The sequence below is a fragment of the Cetorhinus maximus genome, chromosome 13 (genome assembly GCF_964194155.1).
Source record: "Cetorhinus maximus chromosome 13, sCetMax3.hap1.1, whole genome shotgun sequence".
NCBI classification, from domain to species: Eukaryota; Metazoa; Chordata; class Chondrichthyes; order Lamniformes; family Cetorhinidae; genus Cetorhinus; species Cetorhinus maximus.
This window is the reverse complement of record NC_135891.1, coordinates 6,128,771-6,149,833: the sequence shown is the minus strand read 5'-3', so window position 1 is coordinate 6,149,833 and position 21,063 is coordinate 6,128,771. Positions and strand designations below refer to the sequence as shown.

Sequence of the window (21,063 nt, the reverse complement as noted above, 5' to 3'; positions counted from 1 at the left end):
TGGAACGCAAGGGGCAGGAGATGGATCGGTGCCCTGCCACCTGAAAGCTTCCCTCCCAGATTGTCAGCACCCTGACTTTGACATGCTTTGCAGTTCCAGCACTGCGCCTAAATGCAGATCCTCCAAGTTGCCCCCAAAACAGTAATGTGGGTGTCAGTCTACCACATGCTGCAGAACCCACCTCATCACCACCCTCTCAGGGTGACTTCGGCAAGGGCAATATCTGCTGGCCTACCCAGCGAAGAACACATGCCATCAATGATTCAATGCAGTAACTACACTCAGAGTTGTGTGTGTAGAGGGGGGGTGCGGGCGACCAGGAGGAAAGCCTACCTGCTGGGTTAAGTGACCAATGCCAACATGGTACTCACCCTTCCCGAGTGCAAGAGTTCATTGAAGCGCTTGTGACACTGGATCCACGTGCGTCACACCACATCATGGGAGCTCACTATCTTGGCCACCTCCTCCCAGGCACGTTTGGTCATGTGGTGGGGGCCTCCTCCTCCCGACCTGGGGTACAAGGACCTCCCATTGTGCTGCCACCTCCTCGAGGAGGGCAGCAAGACAATCATCTGAAAAACGAGGGGCACAGCGCCCCCCTGCCCTACCCTCCTGCCTGGCCTGCTCACCAGCAGCGCTCTGGGGAGCCCTTCCACTGGCCAGGTTTGACAGTCTTTGAAAGACTGCAGGAGATTTTTAAAACAGGCCACCGGGTCGCCACTGGACCCGGTGATCATTGCAGTACCGCCGCCGCCCGCCCACTCCCACTGCCCTCGGGAGCTGCGATTCACGCTGGGCGGGCCTTAATTGGCCCACCCGCATAAAATGGTGGCGCGGGCGGTGATCAGGTCTACACCTGCTCCACACAGGAGCACAGCCAGCCCGACAGGCAGAAAATTTTGCCCAAGGAGTCGTTTTAATTCCCCAAAGAGCAGTACTCTCAGTTCCATGACACTGCTCTGTTCCCATCACCTTTTATTATACCTTTCCTTCATCTCCTATCTAGTCTATTCTTAAGTGTGAGCATGATGTGGGGAGGGTTAAGGAGGAGTTTATTTTTGGGTAGGTGGTTATTGTGTTAACAGCCTGAATTCCAACTCAAGCCTGCCCCCAACACGCCCACTTCAGGTTTTAGCAGAGGTGGGATGGTTGGGTGGGGTGACCAGCCCACTCCAAGAATAAAATAGCATGCGGGGAACCACGTGTTTTATTCCAAAAAACCAGTTGTTGAAGAATGAAACAGGAACCAGTCTTTGCACACTTTTATATTTATTTATGGAGATACACATTATAAGAATATACCTCCTCAACCAACAACCACAGTGTCTCTGTGGTGCAATCGATTAGTGCGTTTGGCTGTTAACTGAAAGGTTGGTGGTTTGAGCCCACCCAGGGATGGATATTGCGGGTGACCAACAAATCCAGGGAACCCTGGATGTCGAGGAATATACAGGATTGGATAAAGAGAGAAAGGGAGGATACCGAGGGCTCAAAACAGCAGAAGCCCTAGAGAAGTATAGAATGTTTAGGGGGGACTTAAAAAGGAAATTAGGAGAGCAAAAAGGGGCATGAAAAAACATTGGCAGGTAAAATAAAGGAAAATCCAAAGTTATTTTACAAGCACATTAAGAGTAAGAGGATAACTAGGGAAAGAGTGGGACCAGAGTAGTAATTTGTGTGTGGAGCTGGAAGACGTAGGTAGGGTTCTAAATGAATACTTAGTGTCGGTGTTCACAAGTGAGAGGGACGATGTGGGTATAGAAATCAGGCAGAAGGACTGTGATATAATTAAAGAAATTAGCATAGAAAGGGAGGAGGTTCTAAGTGGTCTGGCAGGCTTAAAAGTAGATAAATCTCCAGGCCTGGATGAAATGTATCCCAGGTTATTGAGTGAGGCAAGGGAGGAGATAGCAGGGGCACTGGCAATAATTTTCAATACCTCTCTGGCCACAGGAGAGGTGCCAGAGGACTGGAGGACAGCCAATGTAGTACTGTTATTCAAGAAGGGAGGAAGGGATAAACCAGGGAACTACAAGCCAATCAGTCTAACGTCAGTGGTGGGGAAACTATTGGAAGCAATTCTGAGGGACAGAATTAATCTACACTTGGAGAGGCAGGGATTAATCAAGGACAGTCAGCATGGTTTTGTTAAGGGGAGGTCATGTCTGACCAATGTGATTGAATTTTTCGAAATGGTAACCAGGTGTGTAGATGAGGACAATGCATTTGATGTAGTGTACTTGGACTTCAGCAAGGCTTTTGATAAGGTCCCGCATGGGAGACTGATAATGAAGGTGAGAGCATATGGGATCCAAGGCAATTTGGCAAATTGGATCCAGAATTGGCTGAGTGGCAGGAAGCAGAGGGTGATGATCGAGGGGTGTTTTTGTGACTGGATGCCTGTGTCCAGTGGGGTTCCACAGGGATTGGTATTGGGTCCCTTGCTGTTTGTGGTATATATAAACGATTTAGCCTTGAATGTAGGAGGGTTGATCAGTAAGTTCACGGATGACACGAAAATTGATACGGTGGTAAATAGTGAGAAGGATAGCCTTAGATTACACGAGGGTATAGACAGGCTGGTCAGATTGGCTGATCAGTGGCAAATGAATTTAATCTGGATAAATGTGAGGTGATGCAGTTGGACAGGACAAACAAGGCACGGGAATACACGATGAATGGCAAGACCCTGGGAAGTACCGAGGATCAGAGGGACCTTGGTGTGCATGTCCACCGGACCCTTAAGGTAGTGGGACAGGTAGATAAGGTGGTTAAGAAGACATATGGGATACTTGCCTTTATTAGCTGAGTTGTAGAATATGGGAGCAGGGAGGTTATGCTGGAAGTGTATAAATCACTGGTTAGGCCACAGCTAGAGTATTGCGTGCAGTTCTGGAATCCGCATTATAGGAAGGATGTGATTGCACTAGAGAGTGCAGAGGAGATTTACCAGGATGTTGCCTGGAGAGTTTTAGTTATGAGGAGAGATTGGATAGACTGGGGTTATTTTCCCTGGAGCAGAGGAGATTGAGGGGAGACATGATTGAGGTGTATAAAATTATGAGGGGTCATGGATAGGGTAGATAGGAAGGAACTTTTCCCCTTGGTGGAGGGATCAATAACCCAGGGGGCATAGATTTAAGGTAAGGAGCAGGAAGTTTAGAGAGGATGTGAGGAAGAATTTTTTCACCCAGAGGGCAGTGGAAATCTGGAACTCACTGCCTGAAAGGGTGGTAGAGGCAGAAACCCTCATAACATTTAAGACGTATTTGTATGTGCACTTGCGATGCCATGGCATACAAGGCTATGGGCCTAGTGCTGGAAAATGGGATTAGAATAGTTAGGTACTTGTTTGACCGGCACAGACTCAATGGGCCAAAGGGCCTTTTATGTGCTGTACACCTCTATGATTCTATAAGTTTTAGTCAGTGTTTGTTTATAAGGGGCGTAAGCAAATCCCAGTTAATGTCCCTCATGCAATTAAATACAATTAATATACAACCAACAGCCCAACCTCTGGGTTCCCCGCACCTTACCAACTGCACCCCTACTCCCAATGGATCAAGTAAATTAAAATTCAGTCCATTATCTCTGCTTCAGTCACTAACTCTGATCTATTTCATTTTTGTTTGGTCTTTATTGAAGTATATAAGACCCTGAATGGTCTTGTCAAGGTGGACATGGAAAGGATGTTTCCTCTTGTGGGGGAGTCCAGAACTAGGGAGCACTGTTTTAAAATTAGGAGTCAGCCTTTTAGGACAGAGCTGTGGAGAATTTTTTTTCTCCTGAGTGTTGTGCAACTTTGGAACTCTCTGCCTCAGAAGGCAGTTGAGGTGGGGTCATAGAATATTTTTAGGGCAGAGGTAGATAGATTCTTGGTAGACAAGATAATCTAAGGTTATTGGGGATAGATGGGAATGTGGAATTTGAAACACAAACAGATCAGTCATGATCTCATTGAATGGCGGAACAGGCTTGAAGGGCCGAATGGCTTACTTCTGCTCCTATTTCATATGTTTGCATGTACTTCAGCCAGTGGAAATAGTGTGTTTTGATCCATTTGGTTCCATTTCTTAATAATTTAAAAAATCTATTCATCCTTACCCATCACTTAATCTTCTCTGTTTTGTTCTTAAAAATGGCCCTTTTTTTCTTTTAAGTCTTTCTTCATATTACTATTTCCTTATTTGAGGCAGCATCTGGTGAATCTGAACTGTACCTTCAATGGCCTCAAAATCCTTTCTATTGTCAAACACAGAACTGTATATAACACTCCTCTTGGGATCATACCAAGATTATAAATAGAATTATCATTGCATCCAACCTTGTCAGTTCCAAAATGCATAATACAAAATAGTGGGTAGGTGGTTATTGTGTTAACAACCTGAATTCCGACTCAAGCCTGCCTCAAACCCGCCCACTTCATGTTTTAGCAGAGGTTGGATGGGGTGACCAACCCACTCGAAGAATAAAACAGCATGCGGGGGAACATGTTCTATACCAAAAAGAATGGAACAGTAACCAGTTTATCCAGTGGATAATGTACTCTAATGCAACTGCAGACTTTCCCATTTCCACAGTGCTGTTCATTCCCTTCACAGCTTGCCAGATGTCAGAAGTGACAACCTGGCAACCATGTTATTTAATGGTCACTTACCTTTTCAAAACAAAGCCTTATCATCACTCACTGTGTTAAAAATATATATAACTTACGTTACCACATTTCATTATGACATGTGAAATGGCTACACCTTTTGTACTTACCTTTGATATGGTTCTTGACCCCAAACCATGACTACACCTTGGTTCATGTCGCCTTCCAAAACCAGCCTGACTCCATGAAAATTGCGGAAGGCCTAAAATGTCCACTTCCGCAATGGTGCAGGCAACGTTGGGACAATGGTGTACAGGCTTCCTACCCACCCCCATATCCCATGCAGGTGAAAATTACCAGTGCTGAGAATGCAAGTGGGAATGCCAGATGTGGGTCCCGTCTGCCATTTTAAAGCCTGCTTGACACACTTTGACCCCGAGTCAGGATGGAAAAATCCTGCCCAGTATCTAGTCTACATCTTGATCAGATTGCCTGCCAATTTCTTGCCACTCCTTCAGTTTGTTAACAGTACTGAATGCATGATAAGTGTTTGTTCAGAATTGCCTATTACCATGTTGGAGCTTATATTGAAGGAGGTAATCAATCCAGAATCAGTTGCATTAGCTGAATTTGTGCATTCCAGACCAGCCTGATTGAATTGCAGGGTGTGCATCGACTTTCTGCTAAGCATCATTCTCTTTATTGTGGTAGCTTCCACCCTTCAATCAATGTGAAAAATTGCATTAGCATATTCACTAATCTCCAGGGAGGAAGAGGGAAGGAATGCCCAAGTAAATTTTCAGACAAATAGTACCTGCATGACTATGCACAAGCAAGATGCATAATCCAGTCATAGTCTACAGGTTTAAATAACTAGATTTATTTTCTGTAGTACATTGTAAGATTCACAGTTTAAAGATAGTACTGTTACTTATAGGTACTATCCCAAATTATACAGTCAAAGGTACTCTTTCTCAGGGGCCAAGTTTTGTATAATGTTTTGGGAGAGGAGATGACCTATGTTGACTTATCAGGAATGGCGTGACTGGTTGTTTTTATATATCCTAGTGGAAATCTTAGCAAGCAGACCATGAAAGGAAACACAGCTGTTCATTACTCCTGTCTATTCAATAAAACAGAATGCCTCAAACTACTCCTGAGAGCCAAGGCCGACACCACTATTCGTAAGTACCGCAACAGTCAGTTCCATTGTAATATATTCTCATATCTCTGCAGCAAACAACTAACTTTTTTATAATATGGCTTTGCTATAGATGTCCAGAACTTCAGGCAGCCTTACAGGTAGTAGTTCTCATCACTTACTGTGTGAAACTTGTGATGGTTGACAATGAATGCAGTCAATTACCCAAGTAAGGTTGGGGAGCTCAGTGGTAGTCCCATTCATCTCTCCAGTAACCATTTTCCCTTTTATTTCTACTTCAGACAGAAACAGCAATAGTCTGGGAACACTGAGATGCTGAGTACCTTGGCTAGCTTCCCAGGCAGACTCCAGTCACTGTCAAGGAGCATGGAGGAACCCAAGTCCAAGTTGGCAGAGGACATGGTGCAGAACTTGCCCTCTCCACAGTCTCCATTCTATCTCTCTGTTGACCAGAAGCATTGCCACTGCTTCCCCCCCTTGGACAGGTCACCTACTCCTCTACCCCACCTAAGAGGATGCAGCAACACTCTGGCAAATCTAATGTCCTTTAGGGGACCAAATCTGCCACCCTGGTCTGGCCTACACGTGACTCCAGACCCACAGCAATGTGGTTGGCTCTGAAATGGCCTAGCCATTTGTATCAAATTGCTACAGAAAAAGCAATGAGGAATGAAACCAGATGGATCACCTGGCATTGACCTAGGCACCAGTAAACACACCCAGCCCTGTCGACCCTGCAAAGTCCTCCTGACTAACATCTGGAGGTTTGTGCCAAAATTGGGAGAGCTGTCCCACAGGCTAGTCAAGCAACAGCCTGACATAGTCATACTTATGAAATCAGACCTTACAATGTCCCAGACACCATCATCACCATCCCTGTGTATGTCCAGTCCCACCGACAGGACAGACCCAGCAGGGCACGGTAGTATACAGTTGGGAGGGAGTTGTCCTGGGAATCCTCAATGTTGACTTCAGACCCCATGAAGTCTTGGGCAGCAGGTCAAATATGGGCCAGGAAACCTCTTGCTGATTACCTCCTACCGCCACCCCCGTACTCTCCCCTCAGCTGACAAATTAGTACTCCTTCATGATGAACACCACTTGGTAGAAGCATTGTACAAAACCACAGAATGTACTCTGGATGGGGAACTTCAATGTCGATCGCCAAGAGTGGCTCAGTAGCATCGATATTGACCAAGCTGGCCAAGTCCTACAGGACATAGGTGCTAGACTGAGCCTGCGGCAGGTGCTGAGGGTAAAACCTACTTAACCTCCTCCTCAGTAATCTACCTGTCGCAGATGCATCTCTCCATGACAGCATCAATAGGAGTGACAACCACATAATACTTGTGGCGACGAAGTCCTATCCTCACATTGAGGCTACCTTCTGTTGTGTTGTGTGGCACTATCACCATGCTAAATGGGATACATTTCAAATAGATTTAGCAACTCAAAAATGGGCAATCATGAGGCATTGTGGGCCAGCAGCAGCAGCAGAATTGTATTCAACCACAATCTTTAACCTCATAGTCCAGCATATCCCCCACTCTACCATCATTACCATCAAGCCAGAGGATCAACCCTGGTTCAATGAAGAGTGCAGGAGGACATGCCAGGAGCAGCACCAGGCATACCTAAAAATGAGGTGTCAACTTGGTGAAGCTACAACACGGGACTACTTGCATGCCATACAGTGGAAGCAGCATACAATGGACAGAGCTAAGCAATCCCACAACCAACAGACCAGATCTAAGTTCTGCAGTCGTGCCACATCCAGTCGTGAATGGTGGTGGATAATTAAACAACTAACTGGAGGAGGTGGCTCCATAAGTATCTACATCCTCAATGATGGGAGAGCCCAGCACATCAGTGCAAAAGACAAGGTTGAAGTAACTGCAACCATTGTCAGCCTGAACTGTCGAGTGGATGATCCATCTCGGCCTCTTCTTCAGGTCCCCAGCATCACAGCTGCCAGTCTTCAGCCAATTCGATTCACTCCACAATATCAAGAAACGGCTGAAGGCACTGGATACTGCAAAGGCACCAAGGGCCCTGACAACATTCTGGCAATAATACTGAGGACTTGTGCTCCAGAACTAGCCGTGCCCCTAGCCAAGCTGTTCCAGTATAGTTACAACATTCGCATCTACCCAGCAATGTGAAAAATTGCCCAGGTATGTCCTGTCCACAAAAAGCAGGACAAATCCAACCCAGCCAAGATCAGTCTACTCCTGATCATCAGCAAAGCGATGGAAGGTGTTGTCGACAGTGATATGGTAAGTCGGTACTTACTCAGAAATAACCTGTTCAGTGACTGCTCAGTTTGGGTTCTGCAAGATGTCCTGCAGCAACTCACTAAGGCTACTTAGACAGCACTTTTCAAACCACAACCTCTACCAACTAGAAAGACAAGGGCAGCAGATGAATGGGAACACTACCACCTTCAAGTTCCCCTCCAAGCCACACATCATCCTGACTTGGAACTATATCACTGTTCATTCACTGTTGCTAGGTCAAAATCCTGGAACTCCCTTCCTAACAGTACTGACCGTAAGACCACAAGACGTAGGAGCAGAAGTAGGCCATTTGGCCCATCGAGACTGCTCTGCCATTCAATAAGATCATGGCTGATCTGATAATCCTCAACTCCACTTTCCTGCCTTTTCCCCATCACCCTTGATTCCCTTACTGATTAAAAATCTGTCTATCTTAGCCTTGAATATACTCAACGACCCGGCCTCTACAGACCTCTGCAGTAAAGAATTTCACAGATTGACTACCCTCTGAGAGAAGAAATTCCTCCTCATCTCTGTTTTAATGGGTGCCCCCTTACTCTGAGATTATGCCCCCTGGTCCTAGGCTCTCCCACAAGGGGAAACAACCTCTCAAGGGAAACTGCCCTTAAGTGGTCAATAATTGGTCCCAGAAGGGCCTCAATTGGGAAGGGCGGCAGGCCAGCCTAGGCCTTGTCTGTCCCAGTGTAAAATTGCAGAAAGGTCGGGGCAGGCGGGAGCCTGGTGGGAAAGCCATCCAAAAAAGTTTTAAAGCCACCCACCGCCTACAAACCCACTGGTGGGGGAACGCAAAATTCTTCCCCGGGTAAATCCCAGGCTTTTGGGGTGAGGAAGGATCCGAAAGTCCAGGGAGGGGTGAGAGGCGGCTTGTGGGGACCAGGCTTTGGAGGGCAAGTGGTGAGGAACAAGTGGGATGACATCTTCAAGGTTTGCCCCCGATACACTCAGGGCACCCCCAAATGACATGCTTCCCCTTCCTTCCTGCTTTTTTCACATTGGCCTGAAAAAATGGACTGCCCACTCCCGCCTGCCTGCCCATGCATGGCATGATATTATGGCATGGGCAGCTTATTATCCTGGTTAATTGACTTGGAAACAAGCTCAATTGACCTTTGATTATTTATTAAATATGGCGGGTGGCCGATTCTGATGCCCTTGCGCCCAAAGTATTTTGGGGGATAACTTGGGTAGGCAGGAAAGTGTAGGTTGGGCACCCATCCTGTTTTACCTGCCGTACCCCCCAACCCCCCGCCAAAAATATGCCTGGCACAGGGATATAAAATGCAGTCCAAGAGTTTGTTGTAATGCAGTTTTTATCTTTTTAATGGATCTCAAAGATCACCATCTATAGTTAATAAATACAACTTAAGAAAATTCAACTTAAATCTATGCATGAAATTTTGTATTTGATTCTCAACAGCAAATGAAGATAGAGAGACTGCTATGGACATTGCTCGGAGACTGAAATACCAACACTGTGAAGAATTGGTAAGAGTTCAAAACAATAAAGAAATCCTTAATGACCCTGTTTGTGAGGGCTGACTATTTAAGAATCAGTTTGTTGTTGATTAGCTTATCAGTTTGTTTGTTTTAACTACTTCTTAGAGTTGAGATGTGATGCAGGGTAGTTTTCTTTATTCATTCAAGGGTTGTGGGTGTTGCTGGCTAGGCCAGCATTTATTGCCCGTCCCTAATTGCCCTTGAGAAGGTGGTGGTAAGCTGCCTTCTTGAACCGCTGTGGTCCATGTGGTGTAGGTACACCCACAATGCTGTTAGGGAGGGAGTTCCAGGATTTTGACCCAGCGATAGTGAAGGAACAGCAATAAAGTTCCAACTTAGGATAGTGCGTCGCTTGGAAGGAAATTTGCAGATGGTGGTGTTCCCATGCACCTGCTGCCCTAGTCCTAGGTGGTAGAGGTCACAGGTTTGGAAAGTTCCTTTACTAATCCAATAAAATCAAGGAATATGTCAACAAAGCTGATTGACCAGTCATTAGAATGGGTGACAAAAAATGGTTGCCTCTGTGTTGACAAATTGTGGAAACCAGTTTCTGGATTAATTGGGGAACGTCCAACAGATATTAATTTGTTTTTCTGGCTTATGTATACATCATGCCAGGCAATATCAGAATTAGTCAATCATTGAATTCGGTGATCTGCTATACTCATACATATTTACAGGTGAAAATAGTGATTTATTTTTTCTTTCTATTTATTGCCTTGATTGAAATAAATTATTGAATATAATTCAAGTATTATTTTCTATAAAGAACCTTAGCATGTTGGAACAATTCAAAATACTTAACACAGTGATTTGCCTTTTGAAGTGCTGTGATTCTAGTTCTGTAGCAGGAGAGGTGGGTAGAGAGAAAGAAAGTCACCACTGTAGTGTAGGAATGATGACAGCCAATTTGCATGGAATAAGATCCCAAAAGAGCAATGTGATAAGAACTAGAAAATCTTTTAGTTTATTGATGTTGTTTGAGGGATAAACATTGACCAGGGCACCGGGGAGGTTCTCTTGTTCTTCTTTAAAATAGTTCACCTGAGAGGGTAAAAGGGTCCTTGGTTTAGTGTCTCATCCAAAAGATGACACCTTTGATCGTACAGCATTTTCTAAGTACTTCAATGACCTCCACAGTCAAATAATCCAAAAAATAATGGCTGTTCAGATGCAGATGTGAAAAATACTCATGGGTATGTAAACAAAGGGCTTCAGTTTAATGGAATCACGATTTTCAGATAAGAAGGGAAAAAATGGAGGGGAAGACATACAAAATAAAATATTTGTTTTGTGCTTTGGAGATTTATTGCTTCCTTTTCTAAAATTATTAATTATCTAATAATCCTAATCTCCCTCTGTTTGTTTGAAAGTTGACTCAGGCAAAGCTACACCAGTTTAATCTACACACTAATGTGGAGTATGAATGGCGACTGGGACAGGATGATTATTATGAGAGTGATGATGATCTTGATGATAAGGTCAGTTTATTTCTATTTTTATTTGAAAATAAACTCATAGAATAGAATCATAGAATGGTTACAGCACAAAGAAAGACATTTGGCCCATCATGTCCATGTTGCCCCTCTGCAAGAGGAACTCAGCTACTGCTACTCCTCCACCTTTTCCCCATAACCCTGAAAATTATTTCTGCTTAGGTGCTTATCCAATTCCCTTTTGAAAGTCATGATTGACACTGCCTCCACCACAATCTCAGGTAGTGTGTTCCAGACCCTAACCATCCACTGTGTAAAAAAAAAAAGGTTTTTCCTTATGTCAGCATTGATTCTGTTGCCATTCACCTTAAATTGGTGTCCTCTGGTTCTCGATCCTTCCACCAATGAAAACAAATTCCTCTCTATCTCCTCTGTCTAGACCCCTCATGATTTTGAACACCTCGTAACGGTCACTATTTAAAAATAAGAGGTGGCCCATTTAAGACAGAGATGAGGAGAATTTTTTTCTCTCAGAGGGTCATGAGTCTTTGGAACTTAAAAGGCAGTGGTAGCAGAGTCTTTGAATATCTTTAAGGCAGAGGTAGATAGATTATTGATAAGCAAGGGATGAAAAGTTACCGGGGTAGGTGGGAATGTGGAGTTGAGGTTACAGTCAAATCAGCCATGATCTTAATGTATGCTGGAGCAGGCTTGAAGGGCTGAGTGGCCTACTCCTGCTCATAACTCATACGTTTGTATGTTTATCAAAACCTTCTCTCAACTTTCTCTTGGCTAAAGAGAATAGCCCCAGATTCTGCAGATCTATCCATGTAATTGATCCCTGGAACATTCTCGTAAATCTTTTCTGCACTTTCTCTAAAGCCTTCACTTTCTTCCTAATCTGTATGACTTCCACCAATCCGACAAACAACCATTCACCACTGCTCTGTTTCCTGTCACTTAGCCAATTTGTTATCTGTGATGCCACTATCCCTTTCATTCCAGGGGCTTCAACTTCGCTGGCAAGTCTATAATGTGGTACTTTATCAAGTGCCTTTTGGAAGCCTATGTACGCCACATCAGCCATTACCCTCAACAACTTTCTCTATTACCTCATCAAAAAAACTCAATCATGTTAGTTAAATATAATTTAACAAATCTGTGCCTGCTTTCCTTAATTAATCCACATTTGTACAAATTCTCTTTTAAGGGACTGTATGATGCAGCAATTAAGCCCATGTTTTTCACTTCTGTATCCTATGGGGTGATTTTAAACTGCACCCCCCAATTTCCTCTGCAATTCCCCAACACATCCCTTCCCTCCAGCGTTGAATTCAGACAGTGAAAGGCTGCCAACAGCAAAGAAGCAGAGTCCTCATTTAAATTTCACTGTCACTTCTCAGTGGCGTTATCAGAATGCGCATACTATTTTAACCACGTTGTCTAACCACGTCGGTGTTTCCGACCCTCCAGCATAAGCTGGTACCAGCAATAAGACAGGCTAATGTAAGTGATTGTTTTTTAAAAAATTAAATATTATTTGTGAGCCAGTACTTATCCTGCTGCTCCTGGCCCACAAGATATTTTGGGCCTCTCCTGCTCCAAGATTTTCCATTTCTGATCACAGATTTATCAAACCCCTCCACTCTTCCTTCCAGTCTGTACTTACCTTATTGGGGACCATTTCTATGGGTCCCTGGTGGCAGCCTAATCACTTACCAATTTGGACATTGCCTGCCAATGATGACATAATTCCCACCAACTTCAGGCAGGACTCAAAGTCAGATCGTGCAAGTAATGCCTGGAGTTAAAATCTCATGAGCCTCACATTGTGGGGGGCGGCTGGTGATGTTGGTGGGGCACAGCTCTGCTTTCCACCCTGAGTTAAAATTAGCCCTGTAGAAATCCACGACAGATCAATCAGATAATAGTGCCTTATATCAAATAACAGTTACAATCCAGCACCTAATGGGCACAGGTCCACTGCAAAAAAGTACTCCTACGTCCACCAGCAAATGTTTAAAAAGCATTCCAAACTTTTAATAGTAGTAGAGTAAGGGGAGATGGTAGCATGGTGGTAATGTCATTGGACTAGTAATCCAGAGGCCCAAGCTAATGCTCTGGGGACACAGGTTCAAATCCCACCACAGTAACTAGTGGAATTTAAAATGCAATTAATAAAAAAACTCTGGAGTTGCAAGCTAGTCTCAGTAATGGTGACCATGAAACTATCATCGATTGTCATAAAAGCCCATCTGGATCACAACTGTCCTTTAGGTAATCTGCCATCCTTAGCTGTGATCCACAGCAATGTGGCTGACTGTTAACCATCCTCTGAAATGGCCTAGCAAGTCACTCAGTTCAAGGGCAATTAGGGATGGACAACAAATGCTGGTGACGCCCATGTCCTGTTGAAGAATAATAAAGATTTATGTGTGTGATGATGTAAAACAGATTGTGTATCTAATGCCACAGAAATAAAAATCAGGAAAGATGTAAAACGGGTTGCCAATTTGCTATTACCTATTGTAAACTATTGCACAAAGTATGCTGAGAATATTGCAAAACTACTAGGACCAATTTATAAGTGAAGCAACTTTTGCCATCTGTATGTATTTAGTTGCATTTTGTAGTGTACCTAGTGAAAACAAGACTTAATGATGTATCTTTGACTAATTTTATTAGTGCCCATTTGTTTGACTGAAATGTTGAGTGCAGGTTATTTTCTTACTCTCCCCACTGCAATCCCTTTCGCAGTAGCTCAGGCTAACAACTAGTACGTTCCCTCTGAAAATGTTTTATTACTTACAATATTATTTTTTTACAAAATAGTTTGTAATATTGTGAAAGATTTCTGTTCTTCTGTTCAAAAAGCAGGGACCTGTTAAAAGGGAACGTTCTCTTCGGCCGTACAGTTGTTACCAGCCTGCTAGCAAACAGTCTCTGAGCTCAGAGAAGCCTAACACAGTGGCCATCAGCAAAGACTCTTCCAGCATACCACGTGATCGCCGACGTGAGCAGGCACGCAATATAGAATCTCCTTCGTCAGAGGGTCCTCCTATTCCTCCCAGAATCCCCATCAAAGGTTCGGATTTGATAACTAACAGCGCCATTAGCTGTTACATAGTGTTCTCAGATACAATTACTTCTGAAACCTAATGACTGTTAAACATGAAAAAGGGCCATAAATGCATCTGAGACATACGTGAATAGTTAAAAACCATCTAGCAGTGAACACATATTACAAGTCCTTTTCCTGTAATGCCATAATTGTTCAGAATACTTGAATCTTAGCTAAATTTTCTGCTATCAAACTGTAATATTCAGTAATCTTACATGGTTTTAGAGATGAGTGAATTGTAATGCAACTCAATATTAGGAAATTGTTCAACATAAATAAAATATTTATGCAAAGTTAATTTATATGGACTTTGATGTTTTTGTAGCCCCAAATGTTCCGCCTCCTCCTCCACCACTTCCTATCTTCAATCCTTCTGCTGGATCTGCAGCCTTTACCTCAGACAACCCTTCAACTAAGAAACGTCCACCTCTGCCCCCACTGACAACCAAGCATAAACGGACATTATCTGAACCCACTCCAGGAGTACCTCATAGCCCGCTGAGTCGCAAGCAATCCTCATTTGGTACGTTTTTGAAAGTAGCAGGGTATTCTCAGTTTTATTTATACTGGTAATTTAAAGAGTAAATTGAGAAAGAACTTGGGCCTGAATTTTTCCCTCACCAGGCGTGCGCGATCGGTGGGCCCGGGAGCAGACGGGCAACTGGCCCCTGACCACGATTTCACGCTGGCCAATTGATAGCCAGCCAGCGTGAAAAGCGCGCTGAAGAGCCCAGTGTTGCCAGGGTGGGGGCAGGAAGAGGGCAGGTGACGACGTCACCGCGGGCGCAGGTGAGCACTTCCACTGAGCTCCTTGAAGGCAGACAGCTGCCTTAGGGAGCTGCAGACCTCCAAATAATAAAAGAAAGCTGCAAAAAAGGTCCATGCAGCACAACCATGCACCTGAAAGCGTACCTCATAAAAATGCTGTCCCCAGATATTTCTTTTTATTTTATTTCCTAATAGAGATTTCATTCCGCCCTTGGATGAGGTTTTATCAAAAATGTAAAGGCCGATTGGCCCATCCGCCAACCGTAAGGTTGGATAGGCCAAAAAAAATTGCGTTCAACTGCACCATTAATGGGCTTAATTGCCCGCTTAACTGTCAGCGGGCGCTCTTCCGACTGTTGCGCGGGCCCACTGAGCAAAATATCGACATCAGGGTCCTCGCCTGACGTCATCTCGCACGATTTTATGCCCGATCGAGTGGGCCGCGCTGCCACCTGCAGAACGTAAAATTCTGCCCTGTTTTATATTTAAATTTAAAGCATAACTATAGCACGGGAGTTAATGCTAAACTTCAAAAGTACCTTACTTGTTCTCATCTGGACCAACTCCAGATTTTATTCAGATTATTTGCTTATGGTAATTCTCCATCTAATGTCAGTTGAGAGTGATATTTTTGCACAACTTGTACTCAGATAAAAGAGTGCAGAAGGTGTGTGATTGTCAACTTTAAAGGCAAGTAGAATTGAACTACTTCATTGCCATTTCTTCCCACTTTAAAACATAAAGGCTAAGTATTCATACTTACAGGTGAACTGTAGCATTTTTATGCATTTTGAAACATGTTGGAGCATCAATGGCTTTCTCAACAGAAGTGGAGGACACCAGTTCAGTCTCTCTGCTGCTGACCTGCAAATGGGAACTAGGTCCCTTATCAAGGGGTGGGAGGGAGTATCACTCCTATACCATGGTCAAGCACCTTCTAGCATGTTGACCAGCTTAGAATGAGATTTCTTTTCAAGAAAGCACCACGTTCGGATTCTCTCGGCAGTTGACTAGATAAATGCCCCCAGTGAAGGCAACTGAGCTAAAAACTGTACCCTCAATATAAGAAACTTGGTTTAGCACATAATGGCTGTTAAAACAGCATTGAATGTAGAAGACAGATCGTTTTCATAAGAAGGTACCCTGTATAAGCATTGGAGTCTGTATGTGGAAAGAGTTAGCAATAGAAACGTTTTGAAAAAATCTTTGAAGCTTGTATTATCAATTTGGCAGTTTAAACAATAGACTTGTTCATTAACTAATGTTCTCTGTTATTTTCTAATGTTTAGATTCTAGTCCACCTTCAAGTCCACCTGCTCCTATGGTGGATAGATCTTCACCAAAGTCAAGGTTAGATACTCCCTAAGTTGCTCTTGTTTTGCTATCTTGTTAAAATATTTTATTGTTTACTTTTAATAATATGTGTAACATTAACAATCCTGCTGACCACAGATTGAATTTTGTTTTTCCACATTGACCCAAATTTTGCTATGTTAACGACAATGAAACTGTCAGCATTTGCAGTCATTGCTCCACTTAAACAGACAGCAACTTCGGGAGTTCAGATATGTGAAGGTGTACTGGGTTTTGAACAATGTATTAACTTCATAATTACTGCTGAACACCTTTAATAGCCCTGAAAAACTAGTTTATTATTTGTGAGCTTTCTAATTTCGCCACATTAAAAGTTCCATATATTTTTAAAACCATGTTTTTTTCTTTTTTTAAAATCTGTTTATCTTTATTTTAGCTTCTATCTTAATAAAGTCCTGCATTTATTTCACTATCTGAAACTTTAAATTAACAGTGAAAGATTTTAAATGCTTTTAACTTCTTGGCTTCTGTGTATGAATATTTCAATTTGATCCATCTCCCGAGCCTCTGCCCTCATCCCTTTCGCTCCCTCCCAGAACTATGATAAGGTCCCCCTTGTCGTCATTTTTCACCCCACCAGCCTCCACATTCAAAGGATCATCCTCCGGAACCGTCATTTCCGCCAACTCCAGCATGATGCCACCACCAAACACATCTTCCTCTCACCCCCAACCCCGTTAGCATTCTGCAGGGACCGTTCCCTCCGTAACACCCTGGTCCACTCCTCCATCAACCCCAACACCTTATCCCTTTCTCACAGAACCTTCTCATGCAATCGCAGAAGATGCAACACCTGCTACTTTACCTCCTCCCTCCTCACTGTCCAAGGGCCCAAACACTCCTTTCAGGCTTCATTTGCACCTCCTTCAATTTAGTCTACTGCATTCGCTGCTCCCAATGCGGTCTCCTCTACATTGGGGAGACCAAACACAGACTGGGTAACCACTTTGTGGAACACCTTCGCTCAGTCCGCAAGCATGACCCAGACCTCCTTGTCATTTGCCATTTCAACACACCATCCTGCTCTCATGCCCACATGTCCATCCTTGGCCTGCTGCAATGTTCCAGTGAAGCTCAACGCAAACTGGAGGAACAGCACCTCATCTTCCGATTAGGCACTTTACAGCCTTCCGGACTTAACATGGAGTTCAACAACTTCAGATCATGAACTCTCTCCTCCATCTTCATCCCTTTATTTAATCCCTTTTTTATTATTTTAAAGGGATTTAAAAATATTTTTATATATTATTTTCTTATTTTTATATTTTTATCCCTTTTTAATCCCTTTTTTTTTATCATTTTTCCCCAACCACTGCCCCCTTCACCACCCCCCCCCCAACCCCCAACAGGGCCATCTGTCACTTGTTTACTCTGTTCTTTCACAGAGGGCTGACCCTTGTTCTGCCATTAACACATTCTGCTTTCTCACCTTTATGCCACTATCAGCACCATTAGCACCCACCTTAGTCTTCACCACTACCATTAACACTCCCTTTGTCTTATGTCCATGACCTCTTTGTCAATCTCTCCTCAGCCCCCACCTATCGCTGACCTTCTATTCTGCTTTACCTGCTCCACCTTCCCTCCAACAGTATAAATTCTATCTCATTTCTCCCTCCCTTTAGCTCTGAAGAAGAGTCATATGGATTCAAAACGTTAACTTTGTTTCTCTCTCCACAGCTGCTATCAGATCTTAGTTTTTCCGGCATTTTCTTTTTTATTTCAATTTGATTGGTTGTATACCTACTTGCTGACGTCATTCTTGGGATGTGGGTGTCGATGACAATAATAGCATTTATTGCCCACCTCTTAATTGCCCTTGAGCAGGTGATGCTGAGCCACTTACTGAGTAGCTTGCTAGGCCATTTCAGAGGGCTATTAATAGTCAACCACGTTGGTGTGTCTCTTGGGTCATATGTGGGCCAGACTGGGTAAGGGTGGCAGATTTCCTCCCTGAAGGACATTAGTGAACCAGATGGGTTTTTTACCACAATACGGTAGTTTCATGCTCCTTATTAATGAGACTGCCATTTTAGTCCATATTTATTGATTAATTGAATTTAAATTCTTCCAACTGCTGTGATGGGATTTGAACATCTGGTTCTGTAACAATAGTCCGGCCTCTGGATTATGTTACGATCCCCGCAGAGACTGATAACATTTATAAAGAAATTTGAACTTCCAGTTAATAGCTGAAGAGGATGACACAACAAGATTTCATGTTTTAAGATTTTTACTGTAAAAAGTGAATAAAAGCACAATTAATTAAATACTATTTTTGTAGGCAGCTTATACTTTAAGGCCAGGATTTTCCCCTCGGCGATTTGGGGGCAGGGCCCGCTCACTGAGGGGAAAATGATGTGGGATGACATCGGGAGGAATCCCTGACGTCATCCCGGTCCCTTTACATTTTTAGTAAGGCGGGCCAGACAGCGAAATCAGCTGTCCACCCGCCGACCTGTCAATGGCCAATTGAGGCCATTGACAGGCTATTTAAAGTAATTAAAGACCTGCATAGCGCTTCCTGTTGGGGATGCCACTGGGCTGGCCTTAACTGGCCCGCCCAATGAAAATGACGGCTGGCCCCGTTTCAGTGGCGGGGGTCAGCTGCCCGCCCACCACCAAGCCGGTGGAGCCCACCCATCATCCAAGGGCAAGATTCTGCCCTAAATTACAGAAAAGAATGTTCCTCTTTTATACTTAGCACACACCCCACTCTCCACAGAATTACAGTCCTTATAGTAAACAGTCCACAGTCGCTTCCAGCTTCCAATGGGTTCACGTTTTCCCATTTCACCAAGTAGCAACTTTGAGTGACCAACTCCAGGCACTTCCCCCAGTTTTTGGAGAGTTTCCCAAATCCACAACCAGCAATAAAACCCACTCCAATGCTTATCCTTCCTCCGGCCATGCCAGGATGAATCTCCTGGATTCTTTAGATGACTGCGCCTCTTCTACTAGAGATCGTCTCCCTCCAGCTTCGGATGGTCGCAAAGAACTTGCAGCCTCTTCTCTACTGACCTTCTGTTTTCTTCCTCCCTCTTTTTTTCTCTTCCACCCCAAAAGCCTGAAGCCAGCATATCTATTTACTGTTAGCACAGCTGCCCTGCCCTTTCATTCCCAGGTGTGAGAATTTCCCACCTTGCTTAGCCAGCCACTTGACTAAGTTAGGCTTGCTGTCAGTCGGAATTCATAATAGTCACATTATCCCCTTTATTTTTACCTAAGTTTAAATACACAATCCAGAACAGAATAATCTTTTGAACCTTATAATTGAACGTTACTAGTCCAGTAACATAACCATTCTGCAACGCTCCACACCTGCCACCTCAAGGCCAGATTCATGTCAGATCATAAAGGGCCTGAATTTTTCAGGCAGCGGGCGGGCTCGGTGTGCAGGGGTGGTCCCCGATTAAGGCCCCCCCAGCGTAAGACGCAAGCCGTAGTGCTGAGCACTACCTATGCAGGCTGGGGGGAGGAGGAGGGAGATTCAGGGCCAGCGCTCTTTCATGCATGCACACGAAAGAGCGCTTCAATCTCCCTGAGGCACAGAGCTGCCTCAGGGAGATTGAATCGATATCGAAATAATTAAATAAATGGTTTAAAAATTTATTTAAGCATGTCCCCTCATGTGACTGTGTCACAGAAACACAGAACATAAGAGCAGGAGTAGGCCATTCGAGCCGGCACCGCCATTCATTGTGATCATGGCTGACCATCCAACTCAATAGCCTGCTCCCGCTTTCTCCCCATATCCTTTGATCTTTGTCGCCCCAAGAGCTATATCTAACTCCTTCTTGAAAACATACAATGTTTTGGCCTCAATTGCTTTCTGTGGTAGCGAATTCCACAGCTCACCATTCTCTGGGTGAAGAAATTTCTCCTCATCTCAGTCCTAACATCTCAGTGTTACATGTGATGGGATATGTTTTGAAATTTAGAAACTTTTTAAATTTATTTAATGGAAGCTTTAGGAAACCTTTTGCTTGCCCGCCAACCTTAAGGTTGGACGGGCAGCATTAACAATCACTTCAATTACTTTCTTATGGCCTTAATAGGCCGTTTACATATCAGCGGGTGCACATTCAACTCTGGCGCGTGCCCACCAAAAGAAATACCGTGGGACTGTACGATGATTTTGGGACGCACACCCGACGTTATCGCGGGTCATTTTATGCGTCAGCGTGTCGAGCCCGCCCCCACACGCCGACTGAAAAATCCTACCCTAGGTCTTTATGGGCAGCTTTCTTTGAGGTAGCAGCAAGTAACATTGTTTTGCAGCTGACCACAAATTCCAGGCTAATGTCTGTATTTGTTTGGGATTTAATTTCAAGATGGTGCTTTTGATTTCTTGGCAGTACGGGGAGGGGGAGATTGGGCTTTAGTTGTAAAGGTCTGAAAGTGAGGTAGTTTTCTTCACACTTCTTTCACAGACTACATTTTGCAGTGCAGAGGCAATTACAAAAGTGAAGAAAATTATTTTTAATTTCTTATTAAAATCCACAATAATAGTAAAAAATGGATAATATTTGCTTCATTCCATAAAATTATTTTTTGAATTTCAGCATTGTGTCTCCAAAAGCTTTACCTGGTCTTCATTCTCTCCCAGAATTACCAGAGACAGGTAAGGAAAACACTGCATCACCAAATGTTAAGCTTTGCAGGAGTATCTGTACAAACTCCAAACATTGAATAAGATTGCTACTGCTCATATTCCACATCTTGGGCATTTGTCTCTCTATTCTGCAGTACTTGCATCTTAGATTTTATTTAAGAATTTTTTTAAAAAAGGAGGTAAAGAAGGAAAAACTGCT

The 21,063-nt window shown here is 43.7% G+C and overlaps 1 protein-coding gene across 4 annotated transcripts in view; it reads left to right on the top strand.

The window, feature by feature from the left end:
- Positions 1 to 21,063, top strand: part of LOC144688382 (arf-GAP with SH3 domain, ANK repeat and PH domain-containing protein 1-like) — a 258,589-nt gene that overhangs the window by 217,020 nt on the left and 20,506 nt on the right. For 3 of the 4 annotated variants that reach the window (XM_078554855.1, XM_078554858.1, XM_078554859.1), the window contains 7 exons: positions 5,663 to 5,778; positions 9,471 to 9,538; positions 10,924 to 11,031; positions 13,861 to 14,071; positions 14,433 to 14,630; positions 16,165 to 16,225; positions 20,815 to 20,873. In XM_078554855.1, the coding sequence (XP_078410981.1) occupies positions 5,663 to 5,778; positions 9,471 to 9,538; positions 10,924 to 11,031; positions 13,861 to 14,071; positions 14,433 to 14,630; positions 16,165 to 16,225; positions 20,815 to 20,873 (821 nt within the window). The remainder of the gene's footprint in view (positions 1 to 5,662; positions 5,779 to 9,470; positions 9,539 to 10,923; positions 11,032 to 13,860; positions 14,072 to 14,432; positions 14,631 to 16,164; positions 16,226 to 20,814; positions 20,874 to 21,063) is intronic. The other variant, XM_078554857.1, reaches the window with a different exon arrangement.